The following is a 19,333-nucleotide window of genomic DNA, read 5'->3' as shown; positions in this document are numbered from 1 at the left end:
CTGCATCACAGCTTGCCTAAGGCAAGTCGTGTGGACTAACCAGGTCAAGATCTGTAGTTTGCCCGGCTCACAGTGGGAAGGAAATGCAAAATTGCATGTCAAGAGGTGTGGATATAAAGAGTGTATGAATTGGGCCAGGAAAATGATCCGTAAGGGCAGCAAAAGTAACCACTTCTGCCCCGAATTCTAGTGGCCTTTAGTTTGTATCTACCTCACCCAGACCAGACACATCACATTGTAGTAGAGCTGTTGATTTACAGATCCTGTCTCCTCTCCTTACTTTAAGGGCGGGGACTGTCTTCCGTACGAATATACCCCTATTTCTCCTAGCTCATTACCTTGCATATAGTAGATCCTGAAAAATGTCAAGTTAATGAGTGAAGCCGTTTCTGGGCTTTCAAATCATAAGGCCTGTGGTGGCAGCCCCAATTTTCAAAATTGGGGGGGTATTCAGTGAGGTACCTTTTTGGTATTTCTTTCCCACCATCATTAACTTCTCCCTCCCACCCTTCTTTTCGTCGCCTTCCCATACCTACCCTCATTCCTGTCCCACCCACATCTAGAGATGAGAGAATTGCTCTAATAAACCTAACCACTCTTCCAGGTTTGTATTTTACAACAAATCCTTCAAACATTCAGTGGATAAAGATTCTTTGGGCACTTACTATGAATGCCATACATTAAGAAAGCAAAGGGATTAATGGACACGACTCACCTGTTAAATCACAAATTTTAAACTGAAAGGGACAGATCATAGCATCGTGAAATAAAAAAAAGCTAAGAGTGTAATGGAGTTACACAAATTCAGAATGACCGGCTGTGTAGCATAAAATGGGAAGACTTGACCTCAAGGTGGGTCATGTGAAAGCTTAGCACAGGCCAAGTGTGTGGCACAATCACATATCTTTGGACTCCATTGACAGTAGTAGTAGTGGTAGTAATAGCTAACATCCCTTGAGTGGTTACTCAAGCCATGCCCTGTTGTAAGCATTTTTAAAGGATTAGCTCATTTAATCCTCATGGACAACCTGTAAGGAGAGCCTAAAATGTTTCCATTTTACAGATGAGAAAATGGAGGCACAGAGCAGATGTGTAGCTGACTCAAGGTCAACATGCCGTGGAGCCTTGAGAGGAGCACGGGGTGTGATGCAGGGCCTCTTGCTAGCAGTTCAAGTGCTGGAAATGAAAAGCACCATAATCTGGGTCTCTCCTGAACTGATCAATACATGTTTGCAGTCTTGGTATCGAGAGAACAGTAAAACCAAAAGGTGTCCCCAGGCCAGATGTGATGGGGCTGGAAACCCACTCCAATGGCTGGAGAAACTCAGAGGCACATGTGTCCCAATATTTAAAGGCTACTGTGTGAAAGAGGAAGAATCCTATTTTGTAGGGCTGGGTGGGACCAGAAAAAAGAAGGAAGGAGGAGGAAGAGGAAGAGGCGCGTCGCTCCCCAGGGAAGGCAGGTACACGGCTCCTATAATCTCACTGCCCAGACCACAGAAGGGATTCCTGCTGTGGCTGGAGGTTGGACTGGATTTCAAGCCACAAACTCGTGATAAGAACAGCTTTGTTGGTGGTGTTCACTCCTCCATTTCCAGGATCTAGGAGAGTGTGTAGGCACAGACTGGGAGCACAGTCATTGAATATACGAAAGGATGAACACACAAAAACTAGGATGTCTCATATAAAAACCTGTGCTTACTTGTTTTCAAAAGCTGGAAGATTTGGCAACAGTGGGCCCACATATTTGTGTGTGTGGGAAGTGAACGCTATACCAGTGTTTGGCATTGCCCCCCACCCCCGCCCATATTCACCCAGTTCTGTTCTCTGTCTGGGCCTGGGCTTTACTGCCTCTGGGTTAATCACTGAAATCTCTGCAAACTTTCAATGTCAATGAAATCGAATTCTGCAGTTGAGTTCTAAGGTGGAAAAATCTGGGATACCTGGGTGGCTCAGTCGGTTAAGCATCTGCGTTCAGCTCAGGTCATGACCCCAGCCAGGGTCCTGGGATCGAGTCCTGCCTACCTCGTTCCTTGCTCAACAGGGAGCCTGCTTCTCCCTCTGCCTGCCACTCCCCCTGCTTGTGCTCTCTCTCTCTCTGACAAACAAATAAAATCTTAAAAAATAAAGTGGAGAAATTTTGTCAGTTAACAGATTGCATTATTTGAATATCAAGAAAATTCTCTACCTGACATTTTCATGAATCAAGTCACTCAAGATAAATTTTATTACTTTCGTAATATTAGCAGAAAATAGATAAGTCATCTATTCTGACAGCAAGGGAAGATAATATAATTTTTTTTGAGAATATAATTTTTTTAAAAGATGTTATTTATTTGACAGACGGAGAAGTAGGCAGAGAGGCAGAGGGAGACGGAGAAGCAGACTCCCTGCTGAGCAGGGAGTCCAATGTGGGGCTGGATCCCAGGACACTGAGAACATGACCTGAGCTGAAGGCAGATGTCTAACCGACTGAGCCACCCAGTTGCCCCTGAGAATGTCTTTGTGAAGTGAGAATTTTTAAAAATATATAAGTATTATATACAGTATATCTTTTTTTTTTTTTTTTTAAATCATGAAAGTGCTGCTTTCACAAGCTAATGACCAGGGTGCTGATGAGTCTTGATAATTTCTAAATGCTGAAAGACAAATGCCACTCCTTGGACACATCCTCCTACAAGAAACAGACATTCTGCCTCAGACACGTGCTTCCTAACATAAACGATAGATAATGCGCAAAAATTTTGAGATTTCTTCAATAACCTTCCAGTTTTTGATTTATTGATTTCCTTTCACACTGTGAAAGGAAAGATCACTGTGATAAACTGTTTCGGTGAATAAGTTACCTGCCTGGGAAAAGCAGAGAGCCCAAATCATAAATCCAAATGGATTCAGAAGAGTGACGAAGATGTCAGCTGTGAAAACAATGGGCCCTCTCACCAATAATTTGTTTTTTTTTTTTCCCAGTACTCCAAGACTGATTTCAACATCGACTCGCTGTGCTTAGCGATGTGAAGATGTTGTGATCCCTGGGAAATCAGTTTCTGGCACGCAGGAAATAAATGTGTCTCATTCTGAATTGTTGCCAGTCACTGAGAGAACAAAGAGTCAAATTGCTAGTTGTCGAAACCAGGAGTTTAAGTGCATAGGTGAAGCTAGGATGTTGGCTCCGTGCTCGGATGGACAGAAACAGCATTTTCTTTACTGAAAGACCACGCTATGTAATCAGCCAGGAGACAAAGTCAAAATCACTCCATTTCAGACACTTAAGTTCATGTAAAAACAAAAACTCCCAAATATTTTTGATATTTAAAATAAAATATTTTATATCAATTCTTAACTTCTGATGAGATTTCCCTTTTTACCTCCATGGTATGGGTTTTAAGATGTATTAAGTAAAATACAAACATGTACACACACTCACACACATGCCCAATATATAAATGGTGACACATACATAAAGCATTTTCCCGAGAAAATGCAAAGATGCAAGGGAAATTTTTATGTAGGGCTCAGACAACTTGCCATAAAACACAAGGTCCCCATTGGAAGAGGTTGGTTGGTTGGTCGTTTTTTTCATGCAAAAAATCTGGTAGGAGGATAGGAATCCACCTATTGGCTGGATTGGCTGCTTCTAAGCTCTAAAGTTTATCATTCCATGAATTAATTCTTCCAGTGATTGTTGCCATAAACAAACTGTTCCTTGGGAGAGGAGAGGCAGTTTGGAAAGTCGTATGTACTTATATACAGGCCACTAGCAGTATACAGAAGAACGTCGTTCTCTAGTGTTGACCGTGAGCATGAACCCGTTAGCTAAACAAGTGACCTAAAGATTTTTCATAACGTAAAGTAACGTAACGTAAAGCTTTTCGAAACTTCACCACTGACCAGGCATGAAGTGATCTGGATCACTGAAAGGGCAGCAGATTCAGATTCTGACTCTTTCAAGGGAGATATTTTTTTATTAAATTAAAAATCTTGGTCCCTCCATTTTAGAAAGCACTTCTCAAGCCTGTAAGACACACACTTCTGTGCCCTTTGTTTCTACCTCTATATACATTGGTTTTGGGTGGGGCATAACTTCCCAAGTTCCTCAACACTCATTCTCATCCTCTATCAGAGATCTTAAAACCCTGAACAAATGCGGACTGAAAGATTGGATGAGAGAAGACTCTAAGATCTTTTAACTTAGCTGTATGCAAGTTACTGAGTGCCACATAATTTCTTTTTCGGTGTGTGAGTGCTCGGGACATGTTCTCAAATAGACAAACACATACTGCTCAAATCAACTGGGAATCTTCCCCAGAAAGCATTTCAAAAGAGTGCGAGAAATCACAATGTTTCTGTTCCACTCTACATATATTATTTTAAAGTACACTGGAAATTTTAAATGTGTACAAATTCAGAGGTTTGAGAAACATCAAAAGCCATAGATAGAAGTTTAGGAAGCCGAAGGCTGTGAACTTCCCTTCTCATGTAATCCATGCTTAATTTTGCATTCCTCACAGGTGAGCAGGCAGTGCCTAGAATGGAGGCAAAAACAGAAGTTTGTGCTTTGACACTGGAAGGTCTAGTCTTAAGACAACATTGCCGAAAGACTTTTCTTTTTGTCTTTCTTTTCTTTTGAGACAGAGAGAGAGCTCGAGCGGTGGGGAAAGGGCAGAGGGAGAGGGAGGGAGAGAATCTCAAGCAGACTCTATGCAGTGCATGAGGCCAGTGCGGGACTTGATCCCATGACCCCTAGATCATGATCTGAGCCGAAATCAAGAGTCGGATGCTTAACCAACTGAGCTACCCAGGTATCCCCTAAGAGACATCGTCTACATTAAAGTTCACAAGTCTAATTTTTTAAAGGAAAAACAGGAGCTGTTTCTTGGTGAGAGACTCCCAGAATTTCATCCCCCCAAAAGGGCCAATAACGATCTTCATGTCCATTGTTTCCATGTTGCCTCTAGAATAGAATCCACTGTGACAAGTGAGGGTCTTTGGAGAAATGTGTCCCCACCACTAGTCCTATAAATATTCTCTCTCTATATAGCTATATATATAGAGCTCTAAATATATAGCTATTTCTAAATAGCTATTATACACTGAGCACTTACTGTCCTAAATAATCATTTCTATTCCTTACAACATGTCATGAAAACAGTTCTGATCACCATTTTCTACAGAGGAGAAAACTGAAGATGAGAGAATGTGAGAAGCTTGTCCGAGGTTAGCCAGCTTTGTAAGTGGTAGAACTGGTTTCAAACAGGTACTCGAAATGCAGAGGGAATGTCGTTAAGTCCAGGGCTCTGGACTTAAGGACACCTTATGTGTCCTTAATGGAGCTCACACCTCTGAATAGGAATCATGATACACATTAACTTAGAAGGGTTCTGAGAAGTCCTGCAGCAGAGAAACCTGTTCCCGTTGCGTGTGGCCCGGTGATGGTAGAAGCCATGTCTGCTGATGAAGGCATTCTTTCTACTGCACATTGCCTTGAATGCAGTAGGTGCTCATGAAATGTTGAGCAAATGAAATAGGTAATTATTTGAGTAAGTTGAGTAATAAGTAATTATTATTGAAATTGAATAGCAACAACTCAAAAATGGAGAGTTAAAGAGGTTTTTTCCCCAATATATGGATACTTAGATAATTGTTTAATATTATAAGTGTTGAAAGGGCCTTCGTTTAACTTGTTATCAGTCCTTTCTTTACAATCCCTCAATCAAAAAGGTCACAAACCTGTTACAACAACATGGATGGAGTGAGAGCGTATTATGCTGAGCAAAGCAAGTCACTCAGAGAAAGACATACCATATGATTTCACCCATATGTGGAATTTAAGAAACAAAACAAATGAACAAGAGGAAAAGGAGAGAGAGAGAAAAAAAAACCAAGAAACACTCTTAGCTCTAGAGAACAAACAGATGGTCACCAGAGGGGAGGTCGGTGGGGGGATGGGTGAAATAGGGAATGGGAAGTAAGAGGACAGTTATCATGATGAGCACCGACCATCACTAGATTGCACACCCGGAACTAACAGAACACTGTATGTTAACTGTACTGGAATAAGAACTGAATAACATTTTTTTAAAAAGTTACAAACCTGTTATGTCCTGGACCAAAACCAGCCCCACGTAGCTGGTCTTCAAAGGAATGGAATTTACTCTGGCATACTCGTATGTATGACGCCTTTCCAAGGGCAAATCCCAAGACACCTGCAACTGTAAAAGCAGGTTAGGACAAATCATTTAAAAGTTCAGAATCTCCTCCATTAATTATCTTCTAGAACTTTCTACATGAACCGTAGTAATTTTTACGTGAAAAGTACCACAATAAATCAACAAACAAAATCTCTGCCAGTGAATCTCCCTATTAAAGAGCAGGATTGGGAAATGGAGACTTTCTGATCTCCTCAGTTTTGAGCTGGTGGTAGAAGGACCGGGATAGAGGAAGAGAAGGTGCTGTCTTAGACACTGGCAGCCAGAGGGAGGCCCAGCGGGCAAATGAATGTCTGAGGCCACCACAGAAGGAAGGGATGGGGTTTGGGTTGTGGCTATAGGTAGCTTCCAAATTCCTTGGCAGGAAATCCCCTTAACTCTCTCAATGGGTTAGAGAAGGGGGAGCCACGACCCATCTTGCTGGCCAGGAGGAGCGGTCACGAGGCAGAGGGAACCTCCCAGGGAGAAACACCCAACCTGCTCTTCTTGCTGGGAATGGGGTTTCAGCCCACACACTGGACTGCATTCTCTTTGTACCTAACGGGTCTATGTACCATGAGTTATTCGAATAAGACGACCCCCCACGTTTGTGGTTAATGTAGAATTAGAAAGTCCCTGCTTTCTGAAAAGTATTCATTGGCTAGGTCCGTCATACAAAATATTTTGAAAAAGATGGCCAAAAGGAGAAAATTCAAAACCTTAACGGCTCTATCATTTGGAGGCTCTGTTGTTGGTCTCTCTTTGGTCCAAGCTTTAAAGAGGCCTGTCGAAGGTGGGGTCCCTACTGCCCAGCCTTATACCAGAAAGTGCTGCAGGAACTAAGAAGTGCAAAGAGACAAAAACATGGAGACCGATTTTTCAGAGTGTCAACACATGCAATTTGGTTGGCCTGAAAATCCATATATCCAGTTGCTATAAACATCCTTCAAAAAAAAAAGAATTTAGTTTTTTTAACTTCTATAACTTACGTGCAACTTTGGGCAATGATCCAAATCTTGGGTTAGATGCTAAATAACCTAAGGAACAATACAGAAATACATTATTATTTCATTTTATAACTTATTCAGATTTATAAAGTATAAAGAAAACGTCAATGTTTACAATACGCGCAGATTCTCAATCTAAAGAGAAGGTTTTTAAAGAGTTAAAAGTCAGTCCTTGATGGAGCTTAACTCTCAAATCACCTTTGTCGGCGAGTAGCATGTACTGGCTTGCCAAAATGTGTAGGAAAAGAATATGAAACAGAAAATTCAAGAGTGACTTAAAGATACCAAGATGGGGGCGGGCAGGGGGGCTCAGCTGGCTCTAGGCCGCCTTTTGGTTTCTGTTCAGGTCATGAGCTCAGGGTTGTGAGATCAAGGCCCATGTCAGGCTCCCTGCTCAGCAGAGTCGGCTTGGGATTCTCTCCATTGCCCACTGCCCACCCCCCCCACCAGCTCGTGCTCTCTCACAGTCACGGGGTCGCTCTCTAAATAAGTAAAATTTTAATAAATAAATAAAGATATCAAGGCGGGGCTCCTGGTTGGCACAGTCCATGGAGCATGCAACTCTTGATCTCAGGGTTTTAAGTTTGAGCCCCATGCAGGGTGTGGAAATTCCTAAAAAATAAAATCTTAAAAAAAAAAAAAAGCTATCAAGGCAAAGGCAGAACTAACAACTTAGTTCCAAGCAATTAGGCATCGCCTCCTCCTCCTTTTAAGTAACTGAACACAAAGTCTCAGTTTAGAGATTCATAGCCTATTGATCATAATTTTTACATGAAAACATTAAAATTTGTGGTAGGCAGAGTTATGGTCTCCTAAACATGTCCACATCCCAATCCCTGAAAACTATGAAGAAAATGGAGTTAAGGTTGCTAATCAGATAATTTCATTTTTATTTATTTATTTTTTAAGATTTTATTTATTTGTCAGAGAGAGAGAGAGCACAAGCAGAAGGAGCAGCAGGCAGAGGGAGAAGCAGGCTCCCCGCTGAGCAGGACTCGATCCCAGGACTCTGGGATCATGACCCAAGCGGAAGGCAGACACCCAACCAACTGAGCCACCCAGGTGTCCCCAGATAACTTTAAAACAGGAAGATTATCCTGGATCATTTGGGTGGACCCGATGTAATCAAGATGTAATCATCTTGAATGTGGAAGAGGGATTCAGAGACAAACCAGACAGATGGCAGGATGACAAGAACTTGCCTCAGTGTTGCTGGCTTTGCAGACAGAGGAAGGGGCCATGAGCCAGGGATTGTAGGTGGTCTCCAGAAGCTAGAAAGGGAAAGAAAGGCCCAGACCAACCTCTCCCGAGTCCCAAGGAAGCTAGAATTGCTGGCACTTTGATTTCTGCCCACCAAGACCTGTTTTGGATTTCCGACCTCCGAAACTTGAGATAATAAATTTATATCGCTTTAAGCCACTATGCTTGTGGTAATTTATTACAGCAGCCATAGAAAACTAATACACAAACCTGGAAAAGTATATTTGCACACATGTGGGAGACTGCAGATTTTAAGCAATTTAGTGTCTATAAAACATAACATAGATATTGTGGCCATATTTTTTTGTTGTTAGAAATGGTCTGACAGGGTGCCTGGGTGGCTCAGTGGTTTAAGCCTCTGCCTTCTGCTCAGGTCATGATCTCAGGGTCCTGGAATCAAGCTCCATGTCAGGCTCAATGCTCAGTGGGAAGTCTCCTTGAGGATGTCTCTCCCTCTCCCCCTGCCCATCTCCCTACTTGTGATCTCTTTCTCTAAAATAAATAATAAATCTTTAAAAAATGAAATCATATTTAATAAATCAACTTTAAAGACAAGAGTAACACTGAGTGAGATGGGATTCTCCTAGACGCATGACATATATGGTCTTTGAGACCCCAGAAAGAACTAGAACATTTTCTCTCACATTTGCTGGGTATAATACGCTTTTTAAAGTCCTGGTGATCAGCAGTGTTCAGTATAGTGTTCAGTACAGCTTCAACAAAGTCAAATGCCTTCTTGTTGTCTGGGGCCCAAGCAAGGCCTAAACGTGCTCTCGTAGATGGAAATAAGAAGAAAGAAGAGAGTTAGATGGGAAATGTGGAAAATTCTAAGAGTCAGGGAGAGGCCCTCTGAGGAGACGCTGGGCGCTCCTAGTTTCTGGATCTGTTGTTCAGATTGGACAGGGTGCCAGCACGCAGGTGGAGTTCCATGCCACATATCTCCTCTCTGGAACCCACTTCTGAAGGAGACACTCTGTCTAACCGTAGCAGAGCCCGAGGAAAACACAGGGACTCCTGTGCACAGAAAGGCACGGCATTGGCTTCCTGGGCTCTGAACCAGTTACCACAAACTTAGTGGTTTAAAGCAACACAAATTTGTTCCTTTACAGTACTGGAGGTCAGAAGCTCAAAACGGGTCTCCCTAGATGCCTCAGTCCATTGGGGTGGCCATACCAAAAGATGGCAGACTTGGGAGGAGGGGTTATAAACAACAGAAACTCATTTCTCAGTTCTGGAAGCTGAAGTCCAAGGTCAGGTGCCAGCATGGTTGGGTGAGGGTCCACTTTGGGGTCGCAGACTTCTTGCTGTTTCATCAGGTGATGGCAGGAGCTAGGGAGCTCTGTGGGGTCTCTTTTCCAAGGTCACTAACCCCCTTCATGAGCGCTCTACCTCCCCGCTAAAGACCCCATCCCCTAATACCACTGCATGGGGTTTTAAAGAGTTCACCATGTGAATTCAGACCATAGTCCTGGGCTAACGTCAAGGTATTGGCAGAGCTGCCTTCTTCCCGGAGGCTCGAGGGTCTCTTGCCTTTCCAGCTTCTAGAGGGAGCCACATCCGGGCTCATGGGCCCCGCCTCCGTCTTCACAGCCAGTGCTGTTGAACCGAGCCCTTCTCCTGCTGCCACCCCTCTGCTCCGCCTTCTGATCCACTCCTGCAGTTTTCATGAGCCTTTTGATGACACCAGGCCCATCCAGATAATCCAGAATGATCTCTCTATTTTAAGGTCAGCTGATGACCACTTGCAACCTTAATTTCCCTTTGCCACATAACCTACTATAGACACTCAGCCTGGAGATGAGGACATCTTCGGGAGAGCGGCGTACTTAGTCTGAAAATTAGCAAAGACCGGCAGAAATAAATCCCTCACCAAAAAACAAAGGCCAAGTGCCAAAAAGCTGCCAGGAGGGCCAGGGAAAACTGGGATTTCTTAAGTTTAATTGTTCAATAGATCTAGAATCTTACCTTGGTGGACTAGTCCTTGGGTGGCGAGCATGCTCATAAGAGAAAAAGGCAAAGCTGTAAAAGAAAAGTGTCTTTCGTTATCGCTATTTCCAAGCTTGGCACCCCATCCAGAAAGTCATGGGAAATTAGTCTGGGATTTTTTTTCCTCTTATCTACCTGGGCAACGAGTTTTGTTTTTTCTTTTCAGTGTACCAGAATGCATTGTTTATGTACCATACCCCGTGTTCTATGTAATATGCTGGGCAACGTGTTTTCAGTCATTTGTTATTTCACTTATTCAACAAATATTTATTAAACGCCGCAGGCAGAGTTTTCTTGAGATCTGCCCCAGTCCCTCAACCTGAAGCCCAGCATGAAGGGGATAAAACTATCCATGCTACTCCCTCCCTGCCATCTGCTTTTACAGATGCCCCCCCCCATGCACCAGATTCGGAGCACGACCTATGACAAAGGCATCCCGGCATGTGTGCCCACTTAGCCGTTGAACTGGGGAGTTTGCTTTGAGCTGTGGCTTTGGAAATTTTTAATCCTATGTAAAAGTTAAAAAAACACTATAAACTCCGTCATACCCCATCTAGGACCCTTCCTAGCTTTTTGTCTTGAGTGATACTTTGCTGCACAATTTGGGGAGGTCTGTTTTCTGAAGATTACAAGATGGTCATACTCGTGTTAAACATGGGTGGTGTTGAGCTATGATTTTTAAAACAGGCAAGTTAGTCTGGCAAAGGCAGTTTCTAGTTCTATCAAAACGCAACAATTTTTCCAAGAGCAGAGAGTGCAGATGAACATCTAGCTCTTCCTGGCGACCCAGAAAAATCAAAGAGCAACCGACTTCCCCATTCCTATCTACCTGATGGTAGATGAGTGGGTCATACAGAAATGTTAATCTTCTAGTGCTCACTTAAGTTATGACTCATTGGCTGTAAACACACACACACACACACACACACACACACCATGCATTTCTAGGAGCACAATCAATAATCATAATAATGTATAATGAATATCAAGTTCTAAAATGTTCCTTTCCGATCCTTTGACACTGAACTTGACTGATCTTAGAAATCAAGATGCACATTTCAAAGTATACATTATCCCAATGCTGCAAAACACTGGGACTATATCTATAGGCCCCCATCATGACATTTTCAAATGGCAGATCATGAATTTTTTAAATTGGAAGAGACTTGAACGCACAGTGTGAATTCACACCCTCGTCTTACATAAGGCAGGCCGGGCAGGAGGAAGTGCAAAGTCCCTGCTCAAAAGTGAGTCATTACCATGGTTCTAATGTGACACTGAGGGCTGTTTATTGCGGCAAATATAATGTTAACTAAGATTAAGAGGGGAGCAATTACCTCTCTTCCAGAAACTTTCTTCTTGACATTCTCGGATAATCTTCGAAATCTCTCCCCTGTGGATGTGCAGTTTTGATTTCGGACAAAACAACAGACTCTGTAAGGAAAGTTGTGTGGTGAGTTGACCGGAATCATGAGCAAAGCACGTGCACTGTTTTCCCTAGAGGAGCGCAGGGCGGACTCTGGACTCTGGTCACCCAGCGTGTGTGCTGTGTGGCTGCTAGCAGTCACGACCGGTCTCAGCCAGTACCTTCCAACCCGGAATGCTGGATGGGTTTAGGCAAGGAAAGAATCCCAGCGGGAGAAGCAGAGTGATTCACTGACTCAAGCATGGAACAGGTATCTGGTCAGAATGAATGACCGCTGAGACCCGAGTTTCTTTCCAACCTCCAGCCTCTCTGTCCACGCGGCTCACTCTCCCTGCAAGGCTTCTCGCGCCCCTTGCCTGCCTGGCGTCCTTAGGACCCAACTCAGTATTGCCTCCTGGGTGAAGAAGAGATTTCCCCTCAGGCACGATGTTTATGTATCTGAGATCCCACTCAGAGCAGGGGACTGCATAGTTATTTATAGACCGGGCATTCGGATTCACCTATTTCTACTTCTGTTTGCATTTTAAGGCCATGAACTCATCAACAGACTGCTTTTTATTTGTCTACTCTACTTTCTTTCTTTCTTTTTTAAAGATTTTATTTATTTATTTGACAGAGAGAGACACAGTGAGAGAGGGGGCACAAGCCGGGGGAGTGGGAGAGGGAGAAGCAAGCTCCCCACGGAGCAGGGAGCCCGATGCGATGCGGGGCTCCATCCCAGGACCCTGAGCTGAAGGCAGACGCTTAAGGATTGACCACCCAGGTGCCCTGTCTATTCTACTTTCTGTCTTTTTTTTTTTTTTTAAAGATTTTATTTATTTATTTGACAGACAGAGATCACAAGTAGGCGGAGAGGCAGGCAGAGAGAGAGAGAGAGGAAGAAGCAGGCTCCCCGCTGAGCGGAGAGCCCAATGCAGGGCTCGATCCCAGGACACTGAGATCATGACCTGAGCTGAAGGCAGAGGCTTAACCCACTGAGCCACCCAGGTGCCCCTCTACTTTCTGTCTTAACAGGTTCTTTTACATGTTTGTGAGTGGTCTGCACATAATTTCTGGTGGAAATACTGACATGGTTGACGTGATCATTTTTTACTAGATCTGTAGTATTCTTTTTATCCTATCAATACGCTATAATCTGGACTAACTCCCACCATTTATGACCCTCCCCCTTTTGCGCACATGTATTATTCACTCGTGCTTGCCTACATTCTCCGTTCCTTTTCTCCTCTACCCATCACTGCCATTCCGGGGGTTTAATGGGGCTCATTTGTTGGTATGCGTTGTTGTACAATGGTCACTGTTGCGGGCACGGACATCTATTTTATGCCAATGGCATTGTTTTATATATTTAACATTACTCAAAAAATGTTTTCAACTCAGCCCTATGCGCTTAAGATCTAACTGCTGTTAGGTCACTGTTCTAATTGTTCTTGCCGCTGTTACTGTTCTAACTGCTAACTAATTCTCCAGCACGTCTCCTTACAGTCTCCCATGAGAACATGTGTAGATAGATACCTAGAAGTAAAATAGAGGACATGTGTATTCCCGATTGCACAGTCTTGCTGGCGTTCTCTCCCCAATGGCTGCATCAGTATCGACTCACACCAGCAGTTCCTGAATGTTCCTCTGTGCCTGCAGATCTTGCCTGAGAGCTAGTTAAGCTGGATTCGAAGCAGGTTAGAGTAAAGAACAGACTTTGGAACATCTGGCATTCTCTAGTTTTCTAAATGTTGATAGTCTAAGTACAATGCAATTATTTCATTCTTACCTGCATTTCTCTGGTAACTAATGTGTTTGAGAATATACATATTTTTCAGCCCGAATGCCCTTCTCCTCGCATGTTGAAGCAATCCCTCAACTAACCTCGGTTGTCATCTTGGGTTATACAGTGGCTCCATACTTTTTCATTGTGGTAAAAGACACAAAACCTAATATTTGTCATTTTAACCATTTTAAAGTACACAATACACGCACTAAGGACACCCACAATGCTGTACGGCCACGACCCCGGTCTAGTTCCAGAAGTTTCTTGTCACCCCAAGAGGAAATTGCATGCTCATTAAAGAGCCTCTCCTCATTCCCTGCTTACCCCCAACCCTTAGCTGCCTGGCAATCATGAATCTGCTTTAAGTCTCTATGGATACGTAAGTGCTATCATACATTATGCTTCCTTTCATGGCTGTCTTCTCTCCCTTTGCATAATGTTTTCATGGTTCATCCATGTTGGAGCATGTGTGAGTAATTAATTTCCTTTTTGTGGCTCTAGAATATTCCATTGTATTGATATACCACATTTTGTTTATCCAGCCACCTACTGATGGGTATTTGGGTCATTTCTACCTTTTGGCTGTTGTGAGTAGAGCTGCTCTAAACGTGGATGTGTGAGTTTTGTTTGAACATCTGTTCTCAATTCTGCTGGGCCGTATGGTAATTTTATGATTAATTTGTTGAGGAACTGCCAGACTATTTTCCACAGCAGCTGCACCATTGTACAATCCCACCAACGAAGTATGAGAGTTCTAGTCTTCCCACATTCTTGTCAACACTTCTCGTTTTCTCTTTTGTTTCTGTTCCTTTCCAAATTAGCACATTAAATTTTTAAAAATATAACTTATTTAGTTAATTTAAGGTAAATAAACAAAATTGTTTCTGTTTTGAATTATGGTCATGCTAGTGATTGTGAAATGGTATCTTATTGTGGTTTTGATTTGCATTTCCCTAATGACCAATGACATCGATCATCTATTCCTTTGCTTGTTGGCCATTCACATATTTTCCTTGGAGAAATACTAATTTAAGTCCTTTGCCCATTTTTTTTTTTAAATTGGGCTGTCCTTTTGTTGTTGTCAGAGCTCTTTGTATATTGTGAATACTAGACCCTTACCAGATATGTGATTTGAAAATAATTTTATCCATCTCTGGGTGGTTCATCCATTTTTTTTAAAACAAATTTTATTTAATTTGTTCCTTGCTAAACAAGTCACACTTGTATTTCCTTGTTTGTGAATTATTTATGTAGGACCTCTGCCATTTACCACTTGGATATTTAGTGTTTTTCTTGAGGTGCAGCTCTTTGGCTTTTGAGTCTTCCTTTGCTGATTTTGCCAATGTTCCTTTTTGGACTCTTTGTAGTAGATGTCAATGTGGACGATGGTCACCATTTCTTGAGCACTTTCCCATGGGCCACGCACTGTGCTAAGCACTTTACATGCATGATGATAAGGTGGAAGGACCCTGTGGCATCTATGCCTTCAGAGTTCTACCTACAAGTAGGTAGACCTCCATCTTCTTTCTTTAAAATTCCCCACAGCACAGCACACAGATGATGGAGGTCAGGGTGAGTCATGGCAGTGAGAGGAGCTGTTTCCCCTCTCCACTTACCTTAGTTGCTCAGCAAGCACTCCTTATCCCTGTGTCAAAATTTCTTCTTGGTTCTGCCAGTGGCTGCGGCAGAGGTAGGGAACGCCTCCCTTCCTCATCTGCCCCAAACACACCCATATATATCCACATCTGGGGTCAGGGACCCTGACCACTACAGCTGCTGTGAGTCCTGCTGTCAAGACCGATGCTTCTGCATTGTCTCCCCGGAGGAGCTCTGGTGATCCTTTCTTGTATAGCTATACATGTTTCATGGCTCTCTATTTCACAGAGGCAACTCGGGCGTCTACATTTTCCTTGTGACTTGATACCATTTGTCTGTTTGCCTCTCCTAAACTTCGCTCCTTAAACATCCCCTCCTTCATGAAACCATTTTTAGCTGGAAAAGTTGATGCTAGAGAATATGAACTCCATTTACCCACCAAAATACTTTCTTTTTGCTTCATGTATGTGTCCCTGAAACATACAATATTCATTCTTCACCCTTTGTAAGGATGTGCCCCTGTTAACGCTACGGTTCTCAAGCTGAATGCTACTTTAGTAGTTAAGGAACACCTGTCAGCAGCATATACACTTCATATGGTTAGCCTTGGCAACAAAATGTAAAAACAAGCATGATGTATCATTCTGTTAGATTCAATTAAGAGAGCTGCTCTGCCAAAGGAAACTTCTTCAGTCACTGACAGCCTACATAAGAGTTAGTTAGGCTGGATTCTCAACAGGAAAGAGAAAAGAAAGGATTTTATAAATAAAATTTTAAAAGGCTCCTTTTCAAGGAAGCCAAAAAAACAAAACAAAACAAAACAAAACTTTCCTGCCCTGTCACATTGTCTCTGAACCCATCCAGCAAAGTGCCAGATTGAACACAGTAAGACTGACTGCTCAAGGATGAGGTTTAAGGAAAGTCCTACGTGATGGTCCTCTTCAGTTGGCAGACTTCCGAATTAAAAATATACCTGCTTGCTTGGTGGTGGCAAATGGTGGCTTTTATCTTGGTTTCCGTGAGTAGACACTGAAGCCATGATGACTCTAGTCTTTGATTCTCTTCTAGTTGAATGTGCTCAGCTTATTCGTTGACTCGATGTCTAAGGAAAGAAGAAGGGAGTCATGCTGGCTAGGTCACCATCCAGTCACTATGGCTGAATTTGAGATCAACCTTAAAAACACCCTTAGCATCAGCTCAGCAATTTGGAAAACTTACTTTCATTTTGTCATTAGTCTTAGTCTCCAACCACCTGCAGACTCATGTAATGCTCTTCCCCAACCAACACACACAAATTAACTCACTATGGGGACAAATAGGATTTAGGTTGGAGTGAAATGACACACCATGCACAGTTTTACTACTTAAAAATTGTGTCCTACAAAAGGTTTCAATTTGTTACAAGGTCACTAACTATATAAGAAATATTTATTGAGTGTCTACTATGTGCCAGGCCAGGGGAAGACAAAAATTGGTGTTGAAGGAACTCCTGGTCTAAAGGGGAAGACAGACAAGTCAGCAGCTATCCAACATGCAAAGGGCTCCTTCACGGGTATACAGGGTACTAAGGAAGGAGAGGAAGAAAGTACTATTCTCTCGGGTTAGTTCTGAAGACACCAAAGACTAAGACTGTTGAGTTTTCAAGGGATGGATGGACTCGGAGTCAGGAAGACCAGTTTGGAAGGTGCTGTAATAGTCCAGCCAAGGAACTGAGGAGACCCGAACCAAGACCTTGGGGAAGGATAGCGATGATCAATTTGAGTTTGGAAATGTGGGATTTGGTGCCTGTGGGGGCATACATTGGGATTAGCCAGTAGGAATGAGAATATTTGATAATTTGGTTCTGGAGTTACAGATTAGGGATAGGCAGGGAACAGGAATTTGGGAGCAGCTATCATAAAGATGAGAGGTAAAGCAAGAAACAAATAAAGTTGTCTACAAAGAGTATTGGAAAATGTGAACATTTGAGGCCAAGGGAATACCAACAAGGGAAGAAAAAGGAAACAAAACAGGCTAAGGAAATGACTGAGAAGGAATAGTTGATAAGGCGGGGGGCGGGTTCCCAAAGGAGAAAACGAATTATCGGTACCACATGGCTCAGAAAAGTGATTTAGCAATGATGGGCATGTTTCCAGGTGGATCTTGAACCCTCCCAACCCCGCCTCTACCAACAATGGCCACAATGAACAGTAAAGGGCAACTTTGCCCTCAGATTGACCTATTTCTTGATGAGCTCCAGGAAGATTTTGCTGACCTAAAGCCAAATTAGATCATCTTGGCTCAGGCATTAGGCGGCTAACTCAAACCAGGGAGCAAAGGTACCATGTCTCAGCTCTGGTGGTCAGGCCCCCTCGCACCCACTGAATCCCCGGTGCACATCTGAGCAAGCCTCCTGGGAGGGTCTTGCCATCCGGGTGCAGCTCCCACCACCATGCCCTGGTCGGGCTTGGGGTCCCTCCACTTTTTCAGTGGTTGGGGCGGCAGGAACGCCGACACCAGGGCAGGGGGTGGGAGGCCTGCTGCAGGAAGAGGACCGGCGCGTGCTCAGAGGGACAGCGGAGGGGGTCGCGGCACTTCCTGGTGGCGGGGGAGGGAAGCCGGCTATCAGCCCGCAGGTGTCGCCTCATCTCCAGCCTCAGGCCGCCTCACGACCCGGAGCCCCCCACGCTTGCGGGACCTGGGCCAGAGCTCGAGCCAGGCCAGGAGGGATTGACAGGGACGATTCTGGATTCCCCCCGCCGCTGAGGACCCCGGCAGTAAAGCGGCAGAGGAGCCGTCGCCCCTAAACCCCCCGCCCCCAGCTCCTCGCCATGCCTCCAGCTGTCACCCGGGGCGGGCTCACCTGCGCAGGTAGGGATCCGGAGCCAGCCGCGCCCGGCCGCCCGCCGAGCCCAGCGGAGCCCGCCTCCTCCCGCGACCGCAGCCGCAGCCAGACTGCTCCCGCCTGCCGGCGCAGTCCCCGCGCCCACCGCAGCCGGCTCCCGGCTCCTCTCTCCCCGCCGCCCGGTCCTCGCCTCCTGCGCAGCTGCCGGGGCCGCGTCTTCCTCCTCTGGCTCCGCCCCTCTGCGAGCGCACCCCACCCCCGCTGCGGTTCCTTTCTCGGGGGGTGACATCAGCGCCCACCCGCAGCTGCTCAGGCTGAGATCCGGCTCTCGCAGACTCCCGCCTCACTCGGAGTCCCGACACCTAGTAGGTTCTGCCTTCTCGGTGGGGTTCACCTGTTACCTCCTTTCATCCTAAAGAACCCGGCAACAACCATCTACTGAACGCTGCCCCTAGGTCAAGTGTTTACTTCCACTTATAGGCAAGCCTTTCTTGTTTGTTTTTTATGGAGGTATAATTGACGTATATCATTGTATTAATTTTAGATGTATAACATAATGCTTAGATATTTGTATACATTGTGAAATGATCACCACAATAAGTCTAGGTAACATCCTTCACTATACAGTAATACCCTCCCCCCAAATTTTCCCCCTGAAGATGAAGACTTTTAAGATCTAGCAACTTTTTAAAGAGCTTTTATTTATTTATTTATTTACTTACTTACTTACTTATTTAAGTGATCTCTACACCCAAGGTAGGGCTCGAACTCACCACCCCGAGAACAAGAGAGAGTGGAAGGGAAGCAGGCTCCCTGCTGAGCAGAGAGCCCGACGCGGGGCTCGATCCTAGGACCCCGGGATCATGACCTGAGCCGAAGGCAGAGGCTTAACCCACTGAGCCACCCAGGCGCCCCTCACTCAGCAACTTTCAAGTGTGCAATGCAATATTATTAACTATCATCACCATTGCTGTACACTAAGTGCCTGTGATTTATTTTATAACTGAAGTCTGTACTATTTGCCCACTTTCAACCATTTCACCCATCCCCATGCAATCCTTTTTACGACCTTTAGGATGAGTACCGTTAAGCTCATTTTATAGATCGAGTGGTGCAAGGCCACACTGGGAGCCTGGAGTGAGAGCCAGGTCAGCTTGGTTCCCAAGCCTTCTCTTTCTGTTGTTCTCTGTCCACATGCTCCGGCTTCCTGCCACTCCCAACGTCTGACAAGGGAAGCTGCTGGGTGCCTTTGTCATCTGTATCGCTCATCCTGACCTTAGTTGA

The 19,333-nt window shown here is 44.3% G+C and overlaps 1 protein-coding gene across 1 annotated transcript; it reads right to left on the bottom strand.

Moving 5' to 3' along the window:
• Positions 1-3,356: 3,356 nt before the first annotated feature.
• On the bottom strand, positions 3,357-18,232 carry LOC111149043 (OCIA domain containing 2). The gene is made up of 7 exons (XM_022505935.1): positions 18,068-18,232; positions 16,199-16,327; positions 11,776-11,872; positions 10,418-10,471; positions 7,175-7,222; positions 6,092-6,209; positions 3,357-4,523 (listed from the first exon to the last, which is right to left on the bottom strand). The coding sequence occupies exons 2-7, from the start codon at positions 16,262-16,264 to the stop codon at positions 4,442-4,444; spliced, it is 465 nt and encodes a 154-aa protein (XP_022361643.1). The 5' UTR covers positions 16,265-16,327; positions 18,068-18,232; the 3' UTR covers positions 3,357-4,441.
• Positions 18,233-19,333: the final 1,101 nt, after the last annotated feature.

This window comes from Enhydra lutris, unplaced genomic scaffold (genome assembly GCF_002288905.1).
Source record: "Enhydra lutris kenyoni isolate GAN:26980312 unplaced genomic scaffold, ASM228890v2 scaffoldscaffold21, whole genome shotgun sequence".
NCBI lineage: Eukaryota > Metazoa > Chordata > Mammalia > Carnivora > Mustelidae > Enhydra > Enhydra lutris.
Note: the sequence above shows the minus strand (reverse complement) of the source record. Positions and strands in the feature narration are given on the sequence as shown.

Excerpts from the sequence above, each read along its gene's own strand:
- LOC111149043 (XM_022505935.1), bottom strand. The coding sequence starts at position 16,264 with ATGGCTTCAGTGTCTACTCACGGAAACCAAGATAAAAGCCACCATTTG. Across the intron at positions 11,873-16,198 it reads TGCCACCACCAAGCAAGCAG|AGTCTGTTGTTTTGTCCGAA; the intron begins GTATATTTTTAA and ends CTTTCCTTACAG. Across the intron at positions 6,210-7,174 it reads ATCATTGCCCAAAGTTGCAC|TTGCAGGTGTCTTGGGATTT; the intron begins GTAAGTTATAGA and ends CTGCTTTTACAG.